General features: G+C 38.3%; 1 protein-coding gene across 2 annotated transcripts in view; it reads right to left on the reverse strand.

The window, feature by feature from the left end:
- The window catches only part of PSD3 (pleckstrin and Sec7 domain containing 3), a 496,191-nt gene that overhangs the window by 57,596 nt on the left and 414,562 nt on the right, over window positions 1-24,033 (reverse strand). For both annotated transcript variants that reach the window (XM_060136247.1, XM_060136248.1), the window contains one exon: window positions 20,977-21,047. In XM_060136247.1, coding sequence (XP_059992230.1) covers window positions 20,977-21,047 — 71 coding nt within the window. The remainder of the gene's footprint in view (window positions 1-20,976; window positions 21,048-24,033) is intronic.

The following is a 24,033-nucleotide window of genomic DNA, read 5'->3' on the forward strand; positions in this document are numbered from 1 at the left end:
AAGAGCAACTTCACTGTAACCATGCCAGCCCCTCCCTGTGCGGGAGGGGAATGTGAAGTTTTGTAATGTAATGTCAGTGCGGGGAATGTGAAGAGTGGAGCATGCTTCCAACATCCTGGCTTTTTGCAAAGTTGCCTGAGGAATGGGTTTCTGTCTTGCTTCACTCAGACCTCGGAGTGAATCAACATAGATTGGATGCCTGGAGGCTGCTGAGACCAAGGAAAAAGGTGGGTGGCTTGCTGCAGCTGGCAGGGCTTGTCAAGATTGGGAGAAAGGTACACAACTTAAGTCTTCTCTCTTGGAGGGACAAAGAGGAGTGAAGTATGCATCTCACATTCTGGCTCATCAGAGGGCTGCCCAAGGGAAATGCTATCAGTCTCGCCTGACCTGGGGTATTGATGGGGAGCTGGCATACTCTGGATGCCTAGTTGCCACTCAGAATAAGGGAGAGCTGGGTAGCTTGCTGCTGTAGAACCAGAAAACTTGCAGTGCCACAGACAGATATCAGAAAGAAAAAATATTATGAGCTCTGGAAAAAGAAACATGCAAGCCTCTCTAATTGAGAAGTTGCATGCACAGGCCCAGAGAAGTTGCACCTCTCAAAAAAAATGTTACAGAGGCCCCCAGAATCTCTAGCCAAGTAGACTGATGACGGTCTTCCACTGTACAAAAGCAGTCTGTAAACACTGAGAGGTGGCTACCCCTTAAAATGTACAGATCTCAACACAAATTTACCAGAATAAAGAAGAAACAAGTGGATGTAGCCCAATCAAAGGAACAAAATAAATCTCCAGAAACTGTCCCTAAAGAAAGAGAGGTATATGATGTATCTGACAAAGAATTAAAAATAACCATCATAAAGATTCTCAATGGGCTTAAGAAAATGATGCATGAACAAAAAGAGAATATCAACAAAGAAAAGATTTAAAAAACTAAAACAGAAATTTTGAAGCTAAAGAATACAATGACAAACTGAAAAATTCACTAGAATCATTCAACAGCACACATAAGCAGAAGAAAGAATCAGCAATGGAAGACAGGAAATTGAAATTATGCAGTCAGAGGAACAAACAGGAAAAAAGAACATAAAAGAGTAAAGAGAGCCTAAGGGACTTACAGGACACCATCAACTGGACAATATACCTATTATCAGAGTCCCAGAAGGAGAAGAGAAAACAAAGGGGCAGAAAGCTTATTGAAAGAAATAATCGCCAAATACTTTCCAAATCTAAGGAGGAAAATGGACATCCAGATCCAAGAAGTCCAATGGTCTCAAATTAGGATACACCCCCCCCAATCTACACAAAGACACATTATAATCAAATTGTCAAGTAAAAAGTGAAGACAGAATTTTGAAATCAGCAAGAGAAGAGTGATTTGTCATATTCAAGGGATTTCCTTACGATTATCATAGGACTTCTCAGCTGAAACCTTCCAGATTAGAAGAAGAGAGTGGGATGACAGATTCAGAATGCTGGCGGGTGGAGGGGGAAAGCCTGTGAACCAAGAATACTATACCCAGAAAATTACTCCTTTAAAAATGAAAGATAGATGAAGAATTTCCTAGATAAGCAAAAACTGAGGGAGTATGTTACCACTAAGTCTGTCTTACAGAAAGTGTAATGAAAACAAATCAAGACTTTGAAATGAAAGGAAATGAAACAGCAACATTGGAAATATAAGAGAAAGAAGATGAAATACAAATCTCACTGGGAAGGTGAATATATAGACAATACAGGATAATGAAATACTGTAGTAGCAGTTTGCAAATCACATCTAACTAGCACAAAAGTTAAAACAGAAAAGTATCAAGAACAACTGTAAACACAAAACTTGCTATTAGATATACAATATAAAAAGAAATAAATTCTTACATCAAAATAATAAGTTATGTGTGAGGAGGGAAAAGTAAAAGTGTAGAGTTTTTGTATGTGATTAAAGTTAAATTGTTATCAGCTTAGGGCTTCCCTGGCGGCACAGTGGTTGAGAGTCCGCCTGCCGATGCAAGGGATACGGGTTTGTGCCCCAGTCTGGGAGGATCCCACGTGCCACGGAGCAGCTGGGCCTGTGAGCCATGGCTGCTGAGCCTGCGCGTCCGGAGCCTGTGCTCCGCAACAGGAGAGGCCACAACAGTGAGAGGCCTGTGTACAGCCAAAAAAAAAAAAAAAAATTGTTATCAGCTTAAAATGGATGATCAGAACTATAACATGTGCTATGTAAGCCTCATAGTAACCACAAAGAAAATACTGATGGATGACACACAAAAGAAGATGAGAAAGAAATCAAAATATGCTTTTACAAAATATCAACAAAACACAAAGGGAGAGAGCAACAAAGTAAAAGTGTCAAGAAAACTACAAAGGAGAAAACAATTTACAAAATGCTAAGAGTAAGTACTTCTCCATCAGTAATTACTTTAAAAAATAATTACTTTAAATGTAAATGAGTTAAACTCCCCAATCAATATATAGAGTGTCTCAATTGATAAAAAAAAAAAAGACCCAACTATATGCTGTCTACAAGACTCACTTTATGTTTAAAGGCACATATAGGCTGAAAGTGAAGAAAGGGAAAAAGATATTCATGCATAATGTAACCAAAAGAGAGCTACATTTATTAGAGACAAAATTGACGTTAAGTCAAAAACTGTAAAAAAAAGACAAAGAAGAATATTACATAATGATAAAAGGATCAATTCACCAGGAAGATGTAACAATTATAAATATCTATACACCTAACATCAGAACACTCAAATATAGACAGAATTGAAGGGAGAAACTGACAGCAATACAATAATATTAGGGGATTTCACTACCATACTCTCAATAATAGCAGAAAATCCAAACAGAAGATGAACAAGGAAACAAAGAATGTGATAAACACTGTAGACAAAATGGACCTCAAGGACATATGCAGAACATTTCATCCAGCAGTAGCAGAATACACATTCTTCTCAAGTGCACATAGAATATTCTCCAGGACAAATGACAGGTTAGGTTACAAAACAAGTCTTAACAAATTTAAGACACCTGAAATCATACCCAGTGTTTTCTAATCACAATGGGATGAAACAAGAAATTAACAGCTGAAAGAAAACTGCAGAATTACTAATATGTGAAAATTAAACAATATATTCTTGAATAATCAATGGGTCAAAAAAGAAATCATAAGGGAAATGAGAAAATATCTTGAGACAAAGGAAAATGAAAACACAACATAACAAAATATGAGATACAGTAGAAGCAAGTTTATAGATAAAAAACAAACAACCTAACTTTACACATCAAGAAATGAAAACAAACTGAGCCCAAATTAGCAGAAGGAAGGAAACATTAAGATTAGAGCAAAAAATCAGGCCACCCAGGTCCCAAAGCCAGCCACCCTGGGACCCAGCCCCACCCACCAACAGGCTGGCATTATCCCTAGGACTCCGCCAGGCCCTGCAGCCAGCTGCACTGGGACCTGGCCACACCAACCAGCAGGCTGGCAGCTATACACAAGGCAGGGCTGGACAGCCAAGCAGGCCAGGGGCAGCCCTGCCTTCCAGTTCACCCACAGTACTCGACCCTGCCACAAAAGAAGGGCCCATGCAACCTGCATAGGGGGAACTCCTAGAACACATAGCTCTGGTGACAAGAAAGGAGTGTGCTCCTGGGCCCTAAAGAACAACTCCTAAATAAGGCCACTTCTCCAAGATTAAGAAATGTAACCAACCTACCTAATGCATAGAAATAAACAAAGAATTGGGAAAAATAAGGAGACAGAGGAATATATTCCAAATGAAGGAATAAGACAAAACCCCAGAAGAAGAACTAAGCAAAGTGGAGATGACAATCTACCCAATAAAGAGTTCAAGGTAATGATCATACAGATAATCAATGAACTTGGGAGGAGAATGGATGAACACAGTAAGAAGTTTAACAAAAAGTGAGAAAATACAAAGAAGAGCCAAAGGAGCTGAAGAATTCAGTCACTGAAATAAAAAATACACTGGAAGGAATCAACAGGAAATTCAATGACACAGAGAAATGGAGACGTGAACTGGAAAACAGAGTAGTGGAAACCATTCAAGCTGAACAGAAAAAAGAATTTTTAAAAATGAAGATAGTTTCAGAGACCTCTGAGAAAACATAATGCATACTAACATTCTCATTATAGGGGTCTGAGAAGGAGAAGAGAGAGAGAAAGGGATAGAGAACTTATTTGAAGAAATGAGTGAAAACGTCCCTAAACTGGGAAAGGAAACAGACATTCAGATCCAGGAAGCACAGAAATTCACAAACAAGGTGAAACTAAAGAGGAACACACCAAGACACATTAAAATGGCAAAAATTAAAGATAAAGAGAGATTCTTAAAAGCAGAGAGATAAGCAACTAGTTATGTATCAGGGAACTCCTATAAAACTATCAGCTGATTTTACATCAGAAACTTTGCAGGCCAGAAGGGAGTGGCATGATATATTCAAAGTAATGAAAGGGGGAAGAAAAAACCCCCTACAACCAAGAATACTCTACCTGGCAAGGCTATTATTCAGATTTGAAAGAGAAATAAAGAGTTTTACAGACAAGTAAAGTTAAACAGTTCAGCACCACTAAACTGGCTTTACAAGAAATGTTAAAGAGACTTTTCTAAGCAGAAAAGAAAATCCCACAACTAGAAATATGAAATTTATGAAAGAAAAATTCAAACATTTATAAAGCTAGTAGGAAGGTTAAAAGAAAAGGTAGTAAAATCATCTATATCCACAATAAGTAGTTAAGGGATATACACATAAAAAGATGTAAAATGATGTCCAAAACATTAAATGTGGTGAGAGGGGAATAAAAGTGCAGAGTTGTTGGAATGTATTCAAACTTAAGTGATCATTAACTTAAAATAATCATACACACACACACACACACACACACACACACACACACACACACACTCGTTTTATATGACCCTCATGGTAACCACAAGGCAGAAATCTGTAACAGATACACACACAGAAAAGAGAAAGGAATCTAAACGTAACACTAAAGGTAGTCATCAAATCACAAGGGAAGAAAGCAAAAGAAGAAAGGAACAAGAAAGAACTACAAAAACAACCAGAAAACAACTAACAAAATGGCAATAAGTATAAACCTATCAATAATTATTTAAATGGAAATAGACTAAATACTCCAATCAAAAGACACAGAGTGGCTGAATGGATTAAAAAAGAGAGAGACCCATGTATATGCTTCCTACAAGACACTCACTTCAGATCTAAAGACACACACAGAGTTAGGTGAGGGGATGAAAAAAGGTATTCCACTCAAATGAAAATAAAAAGAAGAATGCTGGGGTAGCAGAACTTATATCAGACAAAATAGACTTTAAAACAAAGACTGTAACAAGAGACAAAGAAAGGCATTATATAATGATCAAGGGATCAATGCAACAAGAAGATATAACAATTATAAATATATATGCACCAACACAGAAGCACCTAAATATATAAAGCATATAATAATAACATAAAGGGAGAAATTGCCAGTGACACAATAAAAGTAGGAGTCTTTAACACCCCACTTACATCAATGGATAGATCATCCAGACAGAAAATAATAAGAAAACACTGGTCTTAAATGATATAAGTCCACAAGATGGACTTAAAAGATATATATAAAACATTCCATTTAAAAGCAGCAAAATACCCATTGTTTTCAAGTGCACATGAAACATTCTCTAAGACAGATCAAACATTAGGCCACAAAACAAGTCACAATAAACTTAAGTAAACTGAGGCCATATAAAGTCCTATCTTTTCACACCACAGTGGTATGTGACTAGAAATTAACTACAAGAAAAAAACTGCGAAAATAAAGAACATTTGGAGGCTAAACAATATGCTAAGCAATGGGTCACTAAAGAAATCAAAGAGGAAGTAAAAAAAATACCTGGGAGGCAAATGAAAATGGAAACACAACAATCCAAAACCTATGGGACACAGGAAAAGCAGTTCTAAGGGGAAGTTTACAGCAATACAAGCCTACCTCTCAAATCTCAAAAAAAAACCAAGAAAAATCTCAAATAAACAATCTAAGCTCATACCTAAATGAAACAGAAAAAGAAAAACAAAACCCAAAGTTAGTAGAAGGAAGTAATAAAGGTCAGAGCAGAAATAAATAATATGGAGACTTAAAAAACAATAGAAAAAAATCAATGCAACTAAGAGCTGGTTCTTTCAAAAGAAACAAAACTGATAAACCTTTAGCTAAACTAATCAAGATAAAAAGATAAAGGTCCCAGATAAATAAAATCAGAAATGAAAAAGGACAGAAATACACAGGATCATAAAGATATTATATGAAAAATTATATGTCAACAAAATGGACAACCTAGAGTAAATGGATAAATTCCTAAAAATGCAGAATCTCTCAAGACTGAATCAGCAAGAAATAGAAAACAGGAACAGACCAATTACCAGAATTGAAACTGAATTAGTAAAAACAAACAAACAAAAACCAAACCAAAACAAAAAAACTCCCAACAAACAAAAATCCCAGGACCAGATGGCTTCACAGGTGAATGCTGCCAAAGATATAAAGAAGAGTTAACATCTATCTTTCTCAACCATTACAAACAACTGAAGATGAAGGAACACTTCTGAACTCATTCTACGATGCCAGCCTCACCTGGATACCAAAACCAGACAAAGACACCACAAAAAAAGAAAACTGGGGGGGGGGGGGACCTTGAAGATGGCAGAAGAGTAAGACGCGGAGATCACCTTCCTCCCCACAGATACACCAGAAATACATCTACACGTGGAACAACTCTTACAGAACACCTACTGAAGGCTGGCAGAAGACCTCAGACCTCCCAAAAGGCAAGAAACTCCCCACGTACCTGGGTAGGGCAAAAGAAAAAAAGAAAAAACAGAGACAAAAGAATAGGGACGGCACCTGCACCAGTGGGAGGGAGCTGTGAAGGAGGAAAAGTTTCCACACACTAGGAAGCCCCTTCGCGGGCGGAGACTGCGGGAGGCGGAGAGGGGAGCTTCGAAGCCGCGGAGGAGTGCACAGCAACGGGTGCGGAGGGCAAAGCGAGGAGATTCCCGCACAGAGGATCGGTACCGACCGGCACTCACCAGCCCAAGAGGCTTGTCTGCTCATCCGCCGGGGCGGGCGGGGCTGCGAGCTGAGGCTCTGAGGCTCGGGTTTCGGTTTCGGACGGAGCGCAGGGAGAGGACTGGGGTTGGCGGCTTGAACATAGCCTGAAGGGGCTAGTGCACCACGGCTAGCCGGGAGGGAGTCCGGGGAAAAGTCTGCACCTGCCGAAGAGGCAAGAGACTTTTTCTTCCCTCTTTGTTTCCTGGTGCGTGAGGAGAGGGGTTTAAGAACGCTGCTTAAAGGAACTCCAGAGACGGGCGTGAGCCGCGGCTAAAAGCGCGGACCCCAGAGACGGGCGGGAGACGCTAATGCTGCTGCTGCCGCCACCAAGGGGCCTGTGTGCGAGCACAGGTCACCCTCCACACCCCTCTTCCGCGGAGCCTGTGCAGCCCGCCACTGCCAGGTTCCTGGGATCCAGGGACAACTTCCCCGGGAGAACGCACGGCGGGCCTCAGGCTGGTGCAACGTCACGCCGGCCTCTGCCGCCACAGGCCCGCCCTGCACACAGTGCCCCTCCCTCCCCCCTGGCCTGAGTGCGCCAGAGCCCCCGAATCAGCGGCTCCTTTAACCCCATCCTGTCTGAGCAAAAAACAGATGCCCTCCAGCGACCTACACGCAGAGGCAGGGCCAAATCCAAAGCTGAGTCCCTGTGAGCTGTGAGAACAAAGAAGAGAAAGGGAAATCTCACCCAGCAGCCTCAGAAGCAGCGGATTAAAGCTCCACAGTCAACTTGATGTACCCTGCATCTGTGGAATACCTGAATAGACGAGTCATCCCAAATTGAGGAAGTGGGCTTCGAGAGCAAGATCTATGATTTTTCCCCTTTACCTCTTTTTGTAAATGTGTATGTGTATGCTTCTGTGTGAGATCTTGTCTGTATAGTTTTGCTTCCACCATTTGTTCTAGGGTTCTATCCGTCCATGGTTTTTAAAAAAATTTTTTCTTAATTTTAATTTTAATAACTTTTCTTTCTTTCTTTCTTTCTTTCTTTCTTTCTTTCTTTCTTTCTTTCTTTCTTTCTTTCTTTCTTTCCTTCCTTCCTTCCTTCCTTCCTTCCTTCCTTCCTTCCTTCCCTCCTTTAGACAATGAATCATCCCAAATTGAGGAGGTGGTCTCTGAGAGCAAGATTTATGATTTTTTCCCCTTTACCTCTTTTTGTGAGGGTGTATGTGTATGCTTCTGTGTAAGATTTTGTCTGTATAGCTTTGCTTCCAACATTTGTCCTAAGGTTCTATCCATCCCTTTTTTTTTTCTAAATAAGTATTTTTTAATTCAATAACTTTACTATACTTTATTTTATTTTACTCTATCTTCTTTCTTTCTGTCTTTTTTCCTTCTTTCCCTCCTTCTTCCCTCCTTTCTTTCCTTCTTTCCTTCCTTCTTTCTTTCTTTCTTTCTTTCTTTCCTCCTTCCTTCCTTCCTTCCTTTCCTTCTTTCTTTCTTCATACTTCTACTAATTCTGTCTACTTTTTCTCCCTTTTATTCTGAGCCATGTGGATGAAAGGCTCTTGGTGCTCCAGCCAGGAGTCAGGGCTCTGCCTCTGAGGTAGGAGAGCCAACTTCAGGACACTGGTCCACAAGAGACCTCCCAGCTCCACATAATATCAAACGGCAAAAATCTCCCAGAGACCTCCATCTTAACACCAGCACCCAGCTTCACTCAACGACCAGCAAGCTACAGTGCTGGACAACCTATGCCAAACAACTAGCAAAACAGGAACACAACCCCACCCATTAGCAGAGAGGCTGCCTAAAATCATAATAAGGCCACAGACACCCCAAAACACACCACCAGACGTGAACCTGTCCACTAGAGAGACAAGATCCAGCCTCATCCACCACAACACAGGCACTAGTCCCCTCCACCAGGAAGCCTACACAACCCACTAAACCAACCTTAGCCACTGGAGACAGACATCAAAAACAGTGGGAACTACGAACCTGCAGCCTGCAAAAAGGAGACCCCAAACACAGTAAGATAAGCAAAATGAGAAGACAGAAAAACACACAGCAGATGAAGGAGCAAGATAAAAACACACCGGACCTAACAAATGAAGAGGAAATAGGCAGTCTACCTGAAAAAGAATTCAGAATAATGATAGTAAGGATGATCCGAAATCTTGGAAATAGAATGAACAAAATGCAAGAAACAGTTAACAAGGACCTAGAAGAAATAAAGATGAAACAAGCAACGATGAACAACACAATAAATGAAATTAAAAGTACTCTAGATGGGATCAACAGCAGAATAACTGAGGCAGAAGAATGGATAAGTGACCTGGAAGATAAAATAGTGGAAATAACTACTGCAGAGCAGAATAAAGAAAAAAGAATGAAAAAAACTGAAGACAGTCTCAGAGACCTCTGGGACAACATTAAACGCACCAACATTTGAATTATAGGGGTTCCAGAAGAAGAAGAGAAAAAGAAAGGGACTGAGAAAATATTTGAAGAGATTATAGTTGAAAACTTCCCTAATATGGAAAAGGAAACAGTTATTCAAGTCCAGGAAGCACAGAGAGTCCCATACAGGATAAATCCAAGGAGAAATACTCCAAGACATATATTAATCAAACTGTCAAAAATTAAATACAAAGAAAGCATATTAAAGCAGCAAGGGAAAAACAACAAATAACACACAAGGGAATCCCCATAAGGTTAACAGCTGATCTCTCAGCAGAAACCCTACAAGCCAGAAGGGAGTGGCAGGACATACTGAAAGTGATGAAGGAGAAAAACCTGCAGCCAAGACTACTCTACCCAGCAAGGATCTCATTCAGATTTGATGGAGAAATTAAAACCTTACAGACAAGCAAAAGCTGAGAGAGTTCAACACCACCAAACCAGCTTTACAACAAATGCTAAAGGAACTTCTCTAGACAAGAAACACAAGAGAAGGAAAACACCTATAATAACGAACCCAAAACAATTTAGAAAATGGGAATGGGAACATACATATCAATAATTACCTTAAATGTAAATGGACTAAATGCTCCCACCAAAAGACACAGATTGGCTGAATGGATACAAAAACAAGACCCTTATATATGCTGTCTACAAGAGACCCACTTCAGACCTAGAGACACATACAGACTGAAAGTAAGGGGATGGAAAAAGATATTCCATGCAAATGGAAACCAAAAGAAAGCTGGAGTAGCAAGTCTCATATCAGACAAAATAGACTTTAAAATAAGGACTATTAGAAGAGACAAAGAAGGACACTACATAATGATCAACGGATCGATCCAAGAAGAAGATATAACAATTGTAAATATTTATGCACCCAACATAGGAGCACCTCAATACATAAGGCAAATACTAACAGCCATAAAAGGGGAAATCGACAGTAACACATTCATAATAGGGGACTTAAACACTCCACTTTCACCCATGGACAGATCATCCAAAATGAAAAGAGGAAATAAAAAAATACATAGAAACAAATGACAATGGAGACACAATGACCCAAAACCTATGGGATGCAGCAAAAGCAGTTCTAAGGGGGAAGTAAATAGCAATACAAGCCCACCTTAAGAAGCAGGAAACATCTCGAATAAACAACCTAACCTTGCATCTCAAGCAATTAGAGAAAGAAGAACAAAAAAACCCCATAGCTAGCAGAAGGAAAGAAATCATAAAAATCAGATCAGAAATAAATGAAAAAGAAATGAAGGAAACAATTGCAAAGATCAATAAAACTAAAAGCTGGTTCTTTGAGAAGATAAACAAAATAGATAAACCACTAGCCAGACTCTTCAAGAAAAAAAGGGAGAAGACTCAAATCAATAGAATTAGAAATGAAAAAGGAGAAGTAACAACTGACACTGCAGAAATAAAAAAGATCATGAGCGATTACTACAAGCAACTCTATGCCAATAAAATGGACAATCTGGAAGAAATGGACAAATTCTTAGAAATGCACAACCTGCCAAGACTGAATCAGGAAGAAATAGAAAATATGAACAGACCAATCACAAGCACTGAAATTGAAACTGTGATTAAAAATCTTCCAACAAACAAAAGCCCAGGACCAGATGGCTTCACAGGGGAATTCTATCAAACATTTAGAGAAGATCTAACACCTATCCTTCTCAAACTCTTCCAAAATATAGCAGAGGGAGGAACACTCCCAAACTCCTTCTACGAGGCCACCATCACCTTGATACCAAAACCAGACAAGGATGTCACAAAGAAAGAAAACTACAGGCCAATATCACTGATGAACATAGATGCAAAAATCCTCAACAAAATACTAGCAAACAGAATCCAACAGCACATTAAAAGGATCATACACCATGATCAATTAGGGTTTATTCCAGGAATGCAAGGATTCTCCAATATATGCAAATCTATCAATGTGATAAACCATATTAACAAATTGTAGGAGAAAAACCATATGATCATCTCAATAGATGCAGAGAAAGCTTTTGACAAAATTCAACACCCATTTATGATAAAAACCCTGCAGAAAGTAGGCATAGAGGGAACTTTCCTCAACATAATAAAGGCCATATATGACAAGCCCACAGCCAACATCATCCTCAATGGTGAAAAACTGAAAGCATTTCCACTAAGATCAGGAACAAGACAAGGTTGCCCACTCTCACCACTCTTATTCAACATAGTTTTGGAAGTTTTAGCCACAGCAATCAGAGAAGAAAGGGAAATAAAAGGAATCCAAATAGGAAAAGAAGAAGTAAAGCTGTCACTGTTTGCAGATGACATGATACTATACATAGAGAATCCTAAAGGTGCTACCGGAAAACTCCTAGAGCTAAACAATGAATTTGGTAAAGTAGCAGGATACAAAATTAATGTACAGAAATCTCTGGCATTCCTATATACTAATGATGAAAAATCAGAAAGTGAAATCAAGAAAACACTCCCATTTACCATTGCAACAAAAAGAATAAAATACCTAGGAATAAACCTACCTAAGGCAACAAAAGACCTGTATGCAGAAAATTATAAGACACTGATGAAAGAAATTAAAGATGATACAAATACATGGAGAAATATACCATGTTCTTGGATTGGAAGAATCAACATTGTGAAAATGACTCTACTACCCAAAGCAATCTATAGATTCAATGCAATCCCTATCAAACTACCACTGGCATTTTTCACAGAACTAGAACAAAAAATTTTGCAATTTGTATGGAAACACAAGAGACCCCGAATAGCCAAAGCAATCTTGCGAACGAAAAAAGGAGCTGGAGGAATCAGGCTCCCTGACTTCAGACTCTACTACAAAGCTACAGTAATCAAGACAGTATGGTACTGGCACAAAAACAGAAAGACAGATCAATGGAAAAGGATAGAAAGCCCAGAGATAAACCCACGCACATATGGACACCTTATCTTTGATAAAGGTGGCAGGAATGTACAGTGGAGAAAGGCAGCCTCTTCAATAAGTGGTGCTAGGAAAACTGGACAGATACATGTAAAAGTATGAGATTAGATCACTCCCTAACACCATACACAAAAATAAGCTCAAAATGGATTAAAGACCTAAATGTAAGGCCAGAAACTATCAAACTCTTAGAGGAAAACATAGGCAGAACACTCTATGATATAAATCACAGCCAGATCCTTTCTGACCCACCTCCTCGAGAATAGGAAATAAAAACAAAAATAAATAAATGGGACCTAATGAAACCTCAAAGCTTTTGCATAGCAAAGGAAACCATAAACAAGACCAAAAGACAACCCTCAGAATGGGAGAAAATATTTGCAAATGAAACAACTGACAAAGGATTAATCTCCAAAATTTACAAGCAGCTCATGCAGCTCAATAACAAAAAAACAAACAACTCAATCCAAAAATGGGCAGAAGACCTAAACAGACATTTCTCCAAAGAAGATATACAGACTGCCAACAAACACATGAAAGAATGCTCAACATCAAGAATCATTAGAGAAATGCAAATCAAAACTACAATGAGATATCATCTCACACTGGTCAGAATGGCCATCATCAAAAAATCTAGAAACAATAAATGCTGGAGAGGGTGTGGAGAAAAGGGAACACTCTTGCACTGCTGGTGGGAATGTGAATTGGTTCAGCCACTATGGAGAACAGTATGGAGGTTCCTTAAAAAACTACAAATAGAACTACCATATGACCCAGCAATCCCACTACTGGGCATATACCCTGAGAAAACCAAAATTCAAAAAGAGTCATGTAGCAAAATGTTCATTGCAACTCTATTTACAATAGCCCGGAGATGGAAACAACCTAAGTGCCCATCATCGGATGAATGGATAAAGAAGATGTGGGACATATATACAATGGAATATTATTCAGCCATAAAATAAAACGAAATTGAGCTATTTGTAATGAGGTGGATAGACCTAGAGTCTGTCATACAGAGTGAAGTAAGTCAGAAAGAAAAAGACAAATACTGTATGCTAACATATATATATGGAATTTAAGAAGAAAAGAAAAATGTCATGAAGAACCTAGGGTTAAGACAGGAACAAAGACACAGACCTACTGGAGAATGGACTTGAGAATATGGGGAGGGGGAAGGGTGAGCTGTGACAGGGCGAGAGAGAGTCATGGACATATACACACTAACAAACGTAAGGTAGATAGCTAGTGGGAAGCAGCCGCATGGCACAGGGATATCGGCTCGGTGCTTTGTGACCGCCTGGAGGGGTGGGATAGGGAGGGTGGGAGGGAGGGAGATGCAAGAGGGAAGAGATATGGGAACATATGTATATGTATAACTGATTCAATTTGTTATGGGGCAGAAACTAACACACCATTGTAAAGCAATTATATCCCAATAAAGATGTTAAAAAAAAAAAAGAAAACTGTAGGTTACTATCCCCACTGAACATAGATACAAAAATCCTCAACAAAATATTGGCAAATTGAATTCAAAAATACATTAAAAGATCATACACCACAATTAAGTGGAATTTATTCTAGGATGCAAGGATGGTTCAATATCCACAAAACAATCAATGATACACCACAGTAACAAACTGAAGAATAAAACTCATGACCATCTCAATAGATGCAGAAAAAGTTTCTGACAAAATTCAACGTCCATTTGGAATAAAAACTTTCAACAAAGTGGGTACGGACAGAACATACCTCAACCTAATAAAAGCCACATATGACAAACCTATAGCCAATATCATTATCAACTGTGAAAAGCTGAAAGCATTTCTTCTACAATCAGGAACAAGACAACAATGGCCACTATTGCCACTTTTATTCAACATAGGACTGGAAGCGCTAGCCATAGCAATCAGGCAAGAAAAAGAAATACAAGGCATCCAAACTGGAAAGGAGGAAGTAAAAGTCACAGTTTGCAGATGACACTATATTTAGAAAATCCTAAAGATGACAACAAAAAACTATTAGAACTAATAAATTAATTCAGTAAAGTTACAGGATACAAAAGCAATTTTGTGTTTCTTTACACTAACAACAAACTAATAGAAAGAAAACAATCCCATTAACAATTGCAACAAAAAGGATAAATATCTCAGAATAAACCTAGGGCAAAGATGGGAAAAGAGTGCTTCTTCAATAAATGTTGCTGGGAAAACTGGACAGTTACATTCCAAAGAATTAAACTGGACTACTTTCTCACAACCTATAAAAAATAAACTCAAAATGGGTTAAAGACTTGAATGGAAGATGTAAAATCATAGAATTCCTAGAAGAAAACACAGGCAGTATGCTCTTTGACATTGGTCTAAGCAATATTTTTTGGATACGTCTCCTCAGGCAAGGGAAAGAAATGCAAAAATAAACAAATGGCACTACATCAAACGAAAAAACTTTTGCACAATTAAGAAAACTAACAATAAAATGAAAAGACAGTCTACTAAATCAGAGAAGATCCCAGAAGCAATAATATCTGATAAGGGGTTAATATCCTAAATATACAAAGGTTCCATATAATTCAACATCAAAACAAAATAAAACAAGCTGATGAAATTATGGGCAGAGGACTTAAATAGACATTTTCCAAAGAAGACACAAATGGCCAACAGATGGATGAAAACATGCTCAACATCACTAATCATCAGGGAAATGCAAATCAAGACTACAATGAGATATTACATCATACCTGTCAGAATGGCTGTAATCCAAAAGACAATAAACAATGTGTTGGCAAGGATGTGGAGATAGGAATCCTTGTGCACTGTTGGCAGGAATGTAAACTGGTGCAGCCACTATGGAAAACAGTTTGGATGTCCCTCAAAATTTAAAAAACAGAACTACCATAAGATCCAGCAATTCCATTTCTGGGTATTTTTCTGAAGAAAACAAAAATGCTATTTTAAAATGATTCATGCACCCCTATGTTCATTGCAGCATTATTTACAATAGCCAAGATATGGAAGCAACCTAAATGTCCACTGATAGATGAATGTGGCATATATACATTTATAACAGAATATTACTCAGCAAAGAAAAGAATGAAATCTTGCCACTTGCAATAACATGGATGGACCTAGAGGTTATTATGCTAAGTGAAATAAGTCAGAGAAAGACAAACACCACATGATTTCACTTGCATGTACAATTTAAAAAACAAAACAAACATAACAAAACAGAAAGAGTCATAGATACAGAATACAAACAAGTGGTTGCCAGAGAAAGGAGGGTGGAGGAGTGAATAAAATAGGTGAGGGAGATTAAGAGGTATACACTTTTGTCACCAAATAAATGAGTCACAAGGATTAAATGTACAGCATGGGGAATACAGTTAATAATAATATAATAACTTTATATGGTGACAGACAGTAACTAGACTTATTGTGGTGTTCATTTTGTAATATATAAAAAATATCGAATCACTATGTTGTGTACTAGAAACTAACATAGTGTTGTAGGTCAGTTATACTTAAATTAAAAAAAATAATAATAAATGGGAGAAGAACCTCAAAAAAACAAGATAGCAAACAATATTCGTCAAAGTTGCTCAGAGACCCTTTTTTAAAATGTTGGTGTGCCACATGCTAGGACACAGATCCAATTATTAGGGAGTTTACATAGCTTCAGTGTAGCCCTTGTTAGCAAGTGGACTTTACATACATAAAGGATTCATATCAACATAACAATAAGAAAAATAATAAACATTTTGCATCAACTGTGAAATTCTGAAGACGTAAGCTGGAATACTGATCATGATGCTAATTTTTGCTAAATATTTCAAGTTTGGTACAAAGTAGAACTATATTTTTGGGCTTCCCTGGTGGCACAGTGACTGAGAGCCCGCCTGCCAATGCAGGGGACGTGGGTTTGAGCCCTGGTCTGGGAAGATCCCTCATGCTGCGGAGCAGCTGGGCCCGTGTGCCACAGCTGCTGAGCCTACGCTCTGGAGCCTGCGGGCCACAGCTGCTGAGCTCACGTGCCACAACTACGGAAGCCCGCGTGCCAAGAGCCCGTGTTCTGCAATGGGAGAGACCACTGCAATGAGAAGCCTGCACACCACAATGAAGAGTGGCCCCCGCTTGCTGCAGCAAAGAGAGAGCCCACGAGCAGCAATGAAGACCCAGTGCAGCCAAGTATAAATAACTAAAATAAATAAATTTAAAAAAAAGAACTACATTTTTAAAACAAGCATTTGAGATAATTTGTCCTAAAAACAAAAACCTATCTTTATGTGCTAAAATAAAAAAAAAAATTAAATAGCAGTAATTTTGACTGACTTACAAGTAATAATGTCTTAGATGTGAAAACACTAATTTTAGTATCATACCTCAAGGGTGATAATCTCTCCTTAGTTGTCTTAAAAACCTATTTGTAATAGAAGAAAAGAGTAAATCTTCAAAACGCCAGCAGCTCAAATAAAATTCACTTCCCTCAAAAAATAAAGATTAGTACAGAAATAAATGAAATAGAGATCAGAAAAACAGTAGAGGGAAAAAAATCATTGAAATTAAGAGTTGGTTTTTTGAAAATAATAACATTGACAATCCTTTAACTAGACTACTAAGGAAAACAGAGAGAAGACTCAAATAAGTAAAATCAGAAATGAAAGATGAGACATTACAACTAATGTCAGAGAAATAAAAATATTATAAGAAACAACTATGAACAATTATACACCAACAAATTGGACAATCTAGAAAAAATGGATAAATCCCTAGAAACACAATTTGCTAAAACTGAATTATGAATAAAAATCAGAATAGACCTATAACTAGCATGTAGATTAAATCAGTAATCAAAAACTTCCCAACAAAGAAAAGTCGAGGACCATTCAGCCTCACAAGTAAATTCTACCCAACTCTTAAAGAATTAACGCCAATCCTTCTCAAATTCTTATAAAATATTCAAGAGGAGGGAACACTTCTAAAATCATTTCATGAGGCCAGCATTAGCCTGATACCAAAACCAGAAAAAGATACTACAAGAAAAGAAAACTACAGGCCATATCTCTGATGAATATAGACTCAAAAATCCACAACGAAATATCAGCAAACCAAATCCAACATCATATTATGAAAGGTGCAGGGGCTTCCCAGGTGGCGCAGTGGTTGAGAGTCTACCTGCCAATGCAGGGGACACGGGTTCATGTCCCGGTCTGGGAGGATCCCACATGCCACGGAGCGGCTGGGCCTGTGAACCATGGCCGCTGAGCCTGCGCGTCCAGAGCCTGTGCTCCACAACGGGAGAGGCCACAGCAGTGAGAGGCCCGCGTACCGCAAAAAAAAAAAAAAAAAAAAAAAAAAAAGAAAGGTGCATACACCATGACCAACTGGGATTTACCCCTGGAATGCAAGAATGCTTCAACTTATGAAAATTAACTAGTATGATAAACCACATTAACATAACAAATGTTACAAATCACATGATCATCTCAATAGATGCAGAAAAAGCATTTAATAAAAATTCAACAACCTTTCACATGATAAAAACATTCTACAAACTAGGAATAAAAAGAAATTACTTCACTATAATAAAGATCATATATAAAAAGCCCACAGCTAACATCATACTCAATGGTGAAAAACTGAAGGCTTTTTCTTTAAGAAAAGAAACAAGACAAAAATGCCCACTCTTGGCATTTCTATTCAACATAGTACTGAAGTCCTAGCCCAGCCATCAAGGAGAAAAAATAATTAAAGACATCTAAACAGGAAAGGAAAAAGTAAAATTATCTTTGTTTACAAATTCCATGACCTTAAATACAGAAAACTCTAAAGATTACACAAAAGAACTGTTAGAACTAAGAAATAAATTCAGCAAAGTTGCAGGATACAAAAGTCAACGTGTAAAGCCAAAGATCAGTTGCATTTCTATAAACTAATGATGAACAATCCAAAAAGGAAATTAAGAAAACAATTTCATTTACAACAGAATCAAACACAATAAAATACTTTAGGAATAAACTTAATAAAGGGAGTGAAAAACTTATACAATAAAAAGTACGAAACACTGCTGATAGAATTTAAAGACGCAAATAAATGGAAAGACATCCTATGTTCATGGATTGGAAGACTTTATATTATCAAAATGCCCATACTATCCAAAGTCACCTACAGATTCAATGTAATCCTTATCAAAATCCCAATGGTAGTTTTTGCAGAAACTGAAAAATTCACCTTCACAATTCATATGGAACTACAAAGGATCCTGAATGCTCCAAATGATATTGAGAAAGAATAACAAATTTAGAATCCTCACACTTCTCCATTTCTAAACATATTTCAAAGCCATAGTAATCAAAAAATTATGGTAGTGGTATGAAGACATACATGTAGTCCAATGTAACAGAATAGACAGCCCAGAAACAATCCCATCAACTGATCTTCCACAGGGTCCCAAAAGAACACAAAGGAGAAAAGATAATCTCCTCAACAAATAGTACTAGGAAAACTGGATGTCCATGTGAAAAAGAATGCAAGTTCATCCTTAACATACACCATACACAAAAGTCAACTCATCACGGATTTAAATGTTTAAGCTTTGAAACTATGAAACTCCTAGAAGAAACCACAGAGGAAAAGCTTCTTGGCATTTACATTGGCAATGATTTCTTGGATACGACACCAAAACAACAGGTAACAAAAACAAAAATAGAGAAACGGGATTATGTAAAACTAAAAAGCTTCTGCACAACAAAGGAAACAATCAAGAGAGTGAAAAGGCCACTTACAGAATGGGAGAAAATACCTGAAAACCACATATATGATAAGGGATTAATATTCAAAATATATAAGGAATTCCTAAACTCAATAGCAAAAAACCCAAATAACCTGATTAAAAAATGGTCAAAGGATCTGAATAAACATTTCTCCACAGACAACACACATATGGTCAACAGGGATATGAAAAAATGCTCATCATCACTAATTGTCAGGAAGATGTAAATCAAAATCACAAGGAAGTATCATCTCATGCCTGTTAGTATGGCCATTATTAAAAAATATTTTTTTTAAAACAACCCAGAAAATAACACATGTTGACATGCATTTGGAGAAATTGGAACTCCTGTGCATTGTTGGTGTAAATTTAAAATGATTCAGCCACTGTGGAAAACAATATAGAGGTTCTTCAAAAAATTTAAAGTAGAACTATCATATGATCCAGCAATTCCACTTCTGGGAACTGAAATCAGGATCTCAAAGACATATCTGCACACCATGTTCACTGCAGTATTGTTCACAATAACCAAGAGGTGGAAACAACATAAATGTCCATGGACGAATGAATGGAAAAAGAAAATGAAGTAAACAATGGAATATTGTTCAGTCATAAAAAAGAGGAAAATCCTGTCATATGCTGTAACATGGATGAACCTTTTACGTTAAGTGAAATCAGCCAGTCACAGAAGGACAAACACTGCTTGTTGCCATTTATGTGAAGTATCTGAGAGCCAAACTTAAAAAAACAGAGAGTAGAAAGGTGGTTGCTAGGGGCTGGGGAGAGGGGGAAATGGGAGAACTGCTGTTCATGGGGTATTGTTTGTCATGCAAGACGGAAAGTTTCTACAGATCTACTGTACAACATGGTGCTTATAAAGTTTATAATACTGTACTATTCACTTAAAATTTTATTGAGGGAGATCTCACATTATGTTTTTTATCACATTAAAAAGAAAAAGTATTTCCAAGCTTTCCTTTGAGGTGGGAGCTAGAGTCCTGTTGGGCCCTGGGACGTGGTGTACTTATTCCAGTCAAGACACAACTTTCCCATCTCCACGCACACAGAGCTAGGGAGGCGGAAGCTCCAGGGACTAGCCTTCAAAGGTCAGAATATATAAACTTGATACCAAAATAATTTCCAGACTTGGGGATTAGAAGAAAGGACCCTGACAGGAAATGGTATGGTCAAACACTTACCCAGGTAACTGGAATACATTTGCAGTGTTAAATACCAGGACTTGAAAGAAAATGTGTTTCTAGATTTAGGTAGGATCTAAATGAAGATAAATAACTAAATAAATGAGGGATAAAACTAATCTATAGTATAAATACCCATTGAAACAAGTGTTACCACAATCTGAACCTGAATAGACAATATGAAGTCTAACTTATCAACTTATATTCAGCATTTCTAATTGAATATAATTAGAACACAGCTCATCCACTCCCTCTGATCACATACACTCACATATGCATGTATATAACCTTTTATATTTATAAAATGTAATATATATACATATATATATAAATAATTTCCAAAACAATTTTTGCACCAGAAACAAAAAAAAAATCTAAAAGAGAATTTAGATATCAATTAAACAGTCTTTTGGGTGTTTGATGTGGCCTCTTTGTACAAAGTGAGTATTTTCTAGGTAACCTGTCTAATTATCACTTCATAAAGTTTTACAGGCTTCATTTTTTTGTATCTACTTTTACCTTTTGCAAGTAAAGAACTGTTCCCTTTAGTACAGCATAAAAGGTCTTCCATCCTCGCTTTCCTCTTGGAGCTAGAAAGGGAAAAAAAATTGAAAAATTTTATTTGATGGAAATTTGCGTTTTTCAAAGGAGAACCTAAAAGGTCAACATGGTGATTATGCTTCAGTGTTCCTGGTTTATTTGCTACCGAGACTAATAATAATGAGAACTAAAATTTTCTTGAGGCTTACTGTGTAACAGGCAGTATTATCTCATTTAATCCTCACAATAACACTGTGAGGTAGGTACTATTACTCTTGTCTTTTTATAAAACTGAAGCACAGAGAAGTACTCTGCTTATGGTCACATAACTAGGAAGAGGAGAAGCAGGACTCTGAGCCCAAGCAGCAAGGCTCTGCGGTCCGTGCTCCAGTAGAGGTGACTAAAAGACTGAAAAAGCAAGAGGCATATTGGAAATACACATTAATCTAAGGGCTCACGAACCAGAGCCTTCATGACTTCGTCAAAGTTTCCAGGAGTCATAAGAAAAAAGTCCCGGAATATAAAAGGACTCCTCTTGGTCTTTCTCCCAAACATCCACCAGCTGGACTGTAACTTTAATTATTATTACTCCTGTGGCAATTTGTGATACCTCTGCTGCAGATCACGCTGCCCTGTAACATAATTTTTTTTTTCTAAATGTCTCTTTCAGTAGACTGTGAATAACCTGAGAACAGATATCCTTCATCTTCAGAATTCACAGAACCTAGCATAGTGCAAGGCAGACATTAGGCACCTTTATAAAAATTCTCCAAACTAAGTTTCTTCCGGAAGTCCTTATATTTCCTTTATTTATATTTTCCTGGAGTATAAAGTAGAATTTCTCTATTGACTTATATAAAACTTTACAGATTGTCCTAAAGTAAAAGCACAGATTAGCAAAACAGTTTACTATTTATTCTTAATCTTGATAAAATTAAAATCCGTAACTGGAAAAGGTTATTACCTGAATACCATTTCTCTAATGTCTACCAAATATGCAGGAAGGGCCATTTATTCTTATTCTGTTATCAACTATTTGGCTGTCTTTAGGCTGTCTTTAACCTGGATGCCTGATTAAATTAGGAAGTGCATTATTCTTAAGTAAATCTTTTAAATCTCCTTTGACTGAAGAATTGTTAGGCTTGGAAAGTAGGTGAATAGCCACCTACAGAACACGGGTGCTCCTGCCAACACCATACTGAGATATCCACCTGGCAAAATAGGACTCAAAACATCCACTCTGTAGGTTTCCAGGGGAAATAAAAAAATTTCATCCCATCTGTTTCCATCACGTAAGGTTTTAAAGTGTGTACTCAAAAATAAATGATCAAAAAATGTATACCATAATCTTCTTTTTTTAAAAAATTTATTTATTTTAGGCTGTGTTGGGTCTTCGTTGCTGCATGTGGGCTTTCTCTAGTTGCGGCAAGCAGGGGCTACTCTTCATTGCGGCGCGGGGGCTTCTCATTGCGGTGGCCTCTCTTGTTGTGGAGCATGGGCTCTAGGAGTGTGGCTTCAGTAGCTGTGGCTCGTGGTCTCAGTAGTTGTGGCTCGCAGCTCTAGAGCGCAGGCTCAGTAGTTGTGGCACACAAGCTTAGTTGCTGCGCGGCATGTGGGATCTTCCCGGACCAGGACTCAAACCCTTGCCCCCTGCGTTGGCAGGTGGATTCTTAACCACTGCGCCACCAGGGAAGCGCCATAACCTTCTTTATAAAGAAAAACAAGTGGCTACTATAAAGAAAGCCATAGATCATCATATATATATATATATACACACATATATGAAATAAATGTTGACTGCCTTTTTCAATAGATGTCAAATTCTGATCTGGGCCATGTGAGAGCAGGGCACACAGAAGTGGCCCCGGGCTGCAGGAGCTGCTGCAGAGCAGGACAGAGGCAGCGGTGTGGTGGAGGTACCTGCTGGAAGGCAGACCAGCTGATCGCTAGACCTTGTCTCAAACCTCTCCTCTCACCCACTAACCCTAATTCGGTAACTCCCGACCAGTCTCCCAACCTCTCAGGACTTCAGCTGCTTCATTTTAAAATGCGGATAATTCATATAACTTAAGGCAAAGCACTGGCTAATGCTGGAGAAGAACTTAGAGAAACCCTTCTGTTTTCTATAGGAGGAACACAGGTCCTGGATTTGAAAGGCTTTCCCCAAAGCCCTAAAACTAATTTAGTGGCATCTTGAGATTCCTTCAGTTTAAAGATTTACAAATCTAGTTTTCTGCTTTTCAAGTAGAAATCTATTAATCTGTTACCAAGGTTGTTGCCCCAGAATCATAACCCTGCCCCTCCCTCAAATGCAAACCAATTGCTCTTATCTAAGTTTCAGGAGGAAGCTGCAAGGAGAAAAAGAAGAACTGGTCAGAACCAACTAAGCCCAAGATGGGGGAAGATTTGACTTCCAGTGACCTTGAGCCAGATTAGCTAATCGACACACCCACTGACACCAGGATAGTTGACAACTGCCATGACAACAACTGGAAAAGCCCATACAAGGACTGAAAAGGAGTGTTGCATCAGGTCCGGATCCAAACCACACCTCTATTCATGAATATTCCTCCCTCTCTTTCCAATTCCCACCCTTTTACCTGGACCCTCCTCTGTACATTGTGTCTCTGCCTGAATTGGGTTGAGAAGTTGATTTGGGAACCGAGTTCTGGCTTCTTTCCATTCTTTGGCCATTGAATAAAGGCTGTGCTGTCCCAGGCTCTTCATTGGTTTCATTAGTGGCTGTGTGAATCCGAGCAGAAAAAGAACCTCCTTGATGGAGACAAGGAGTCTCCACCCGGGTTAGGACCCCAGTGTGGGTCTAGTCCACCAATTTGGTAACAAATTGGTGTACATGTTCACAAAAACTTTTAACAGATCTTCATCTTTACCACACTAAGCCTCCTAGAAATGGATCCCAAAGATCTCTCCAACCAAACTCTGATCGCAAGTCACCTGTGGGTGACTAATGCTGAGTCAGGGAGCATTAACCCTGTGCGCCATGCTCTATTATTCCAGCTCCCACAGAAGTGTAAA

Source organism: Lagenorhynchus albirostris, chromosome 21, assembly GCF_949774975.1.
Source record: "Lagenorhynchus albirostris chromosome 21, mLagAlb1.1, whole genome shotgun sequence".
Classification (NCBI taxonomy): domain Eukaryota; kingdom Metazoa; phylum Chordata; class Mammalia; order Artiodactyla; family Delphinidae; genus Lagenorhynchus; species Lagenorhynchus albirostris.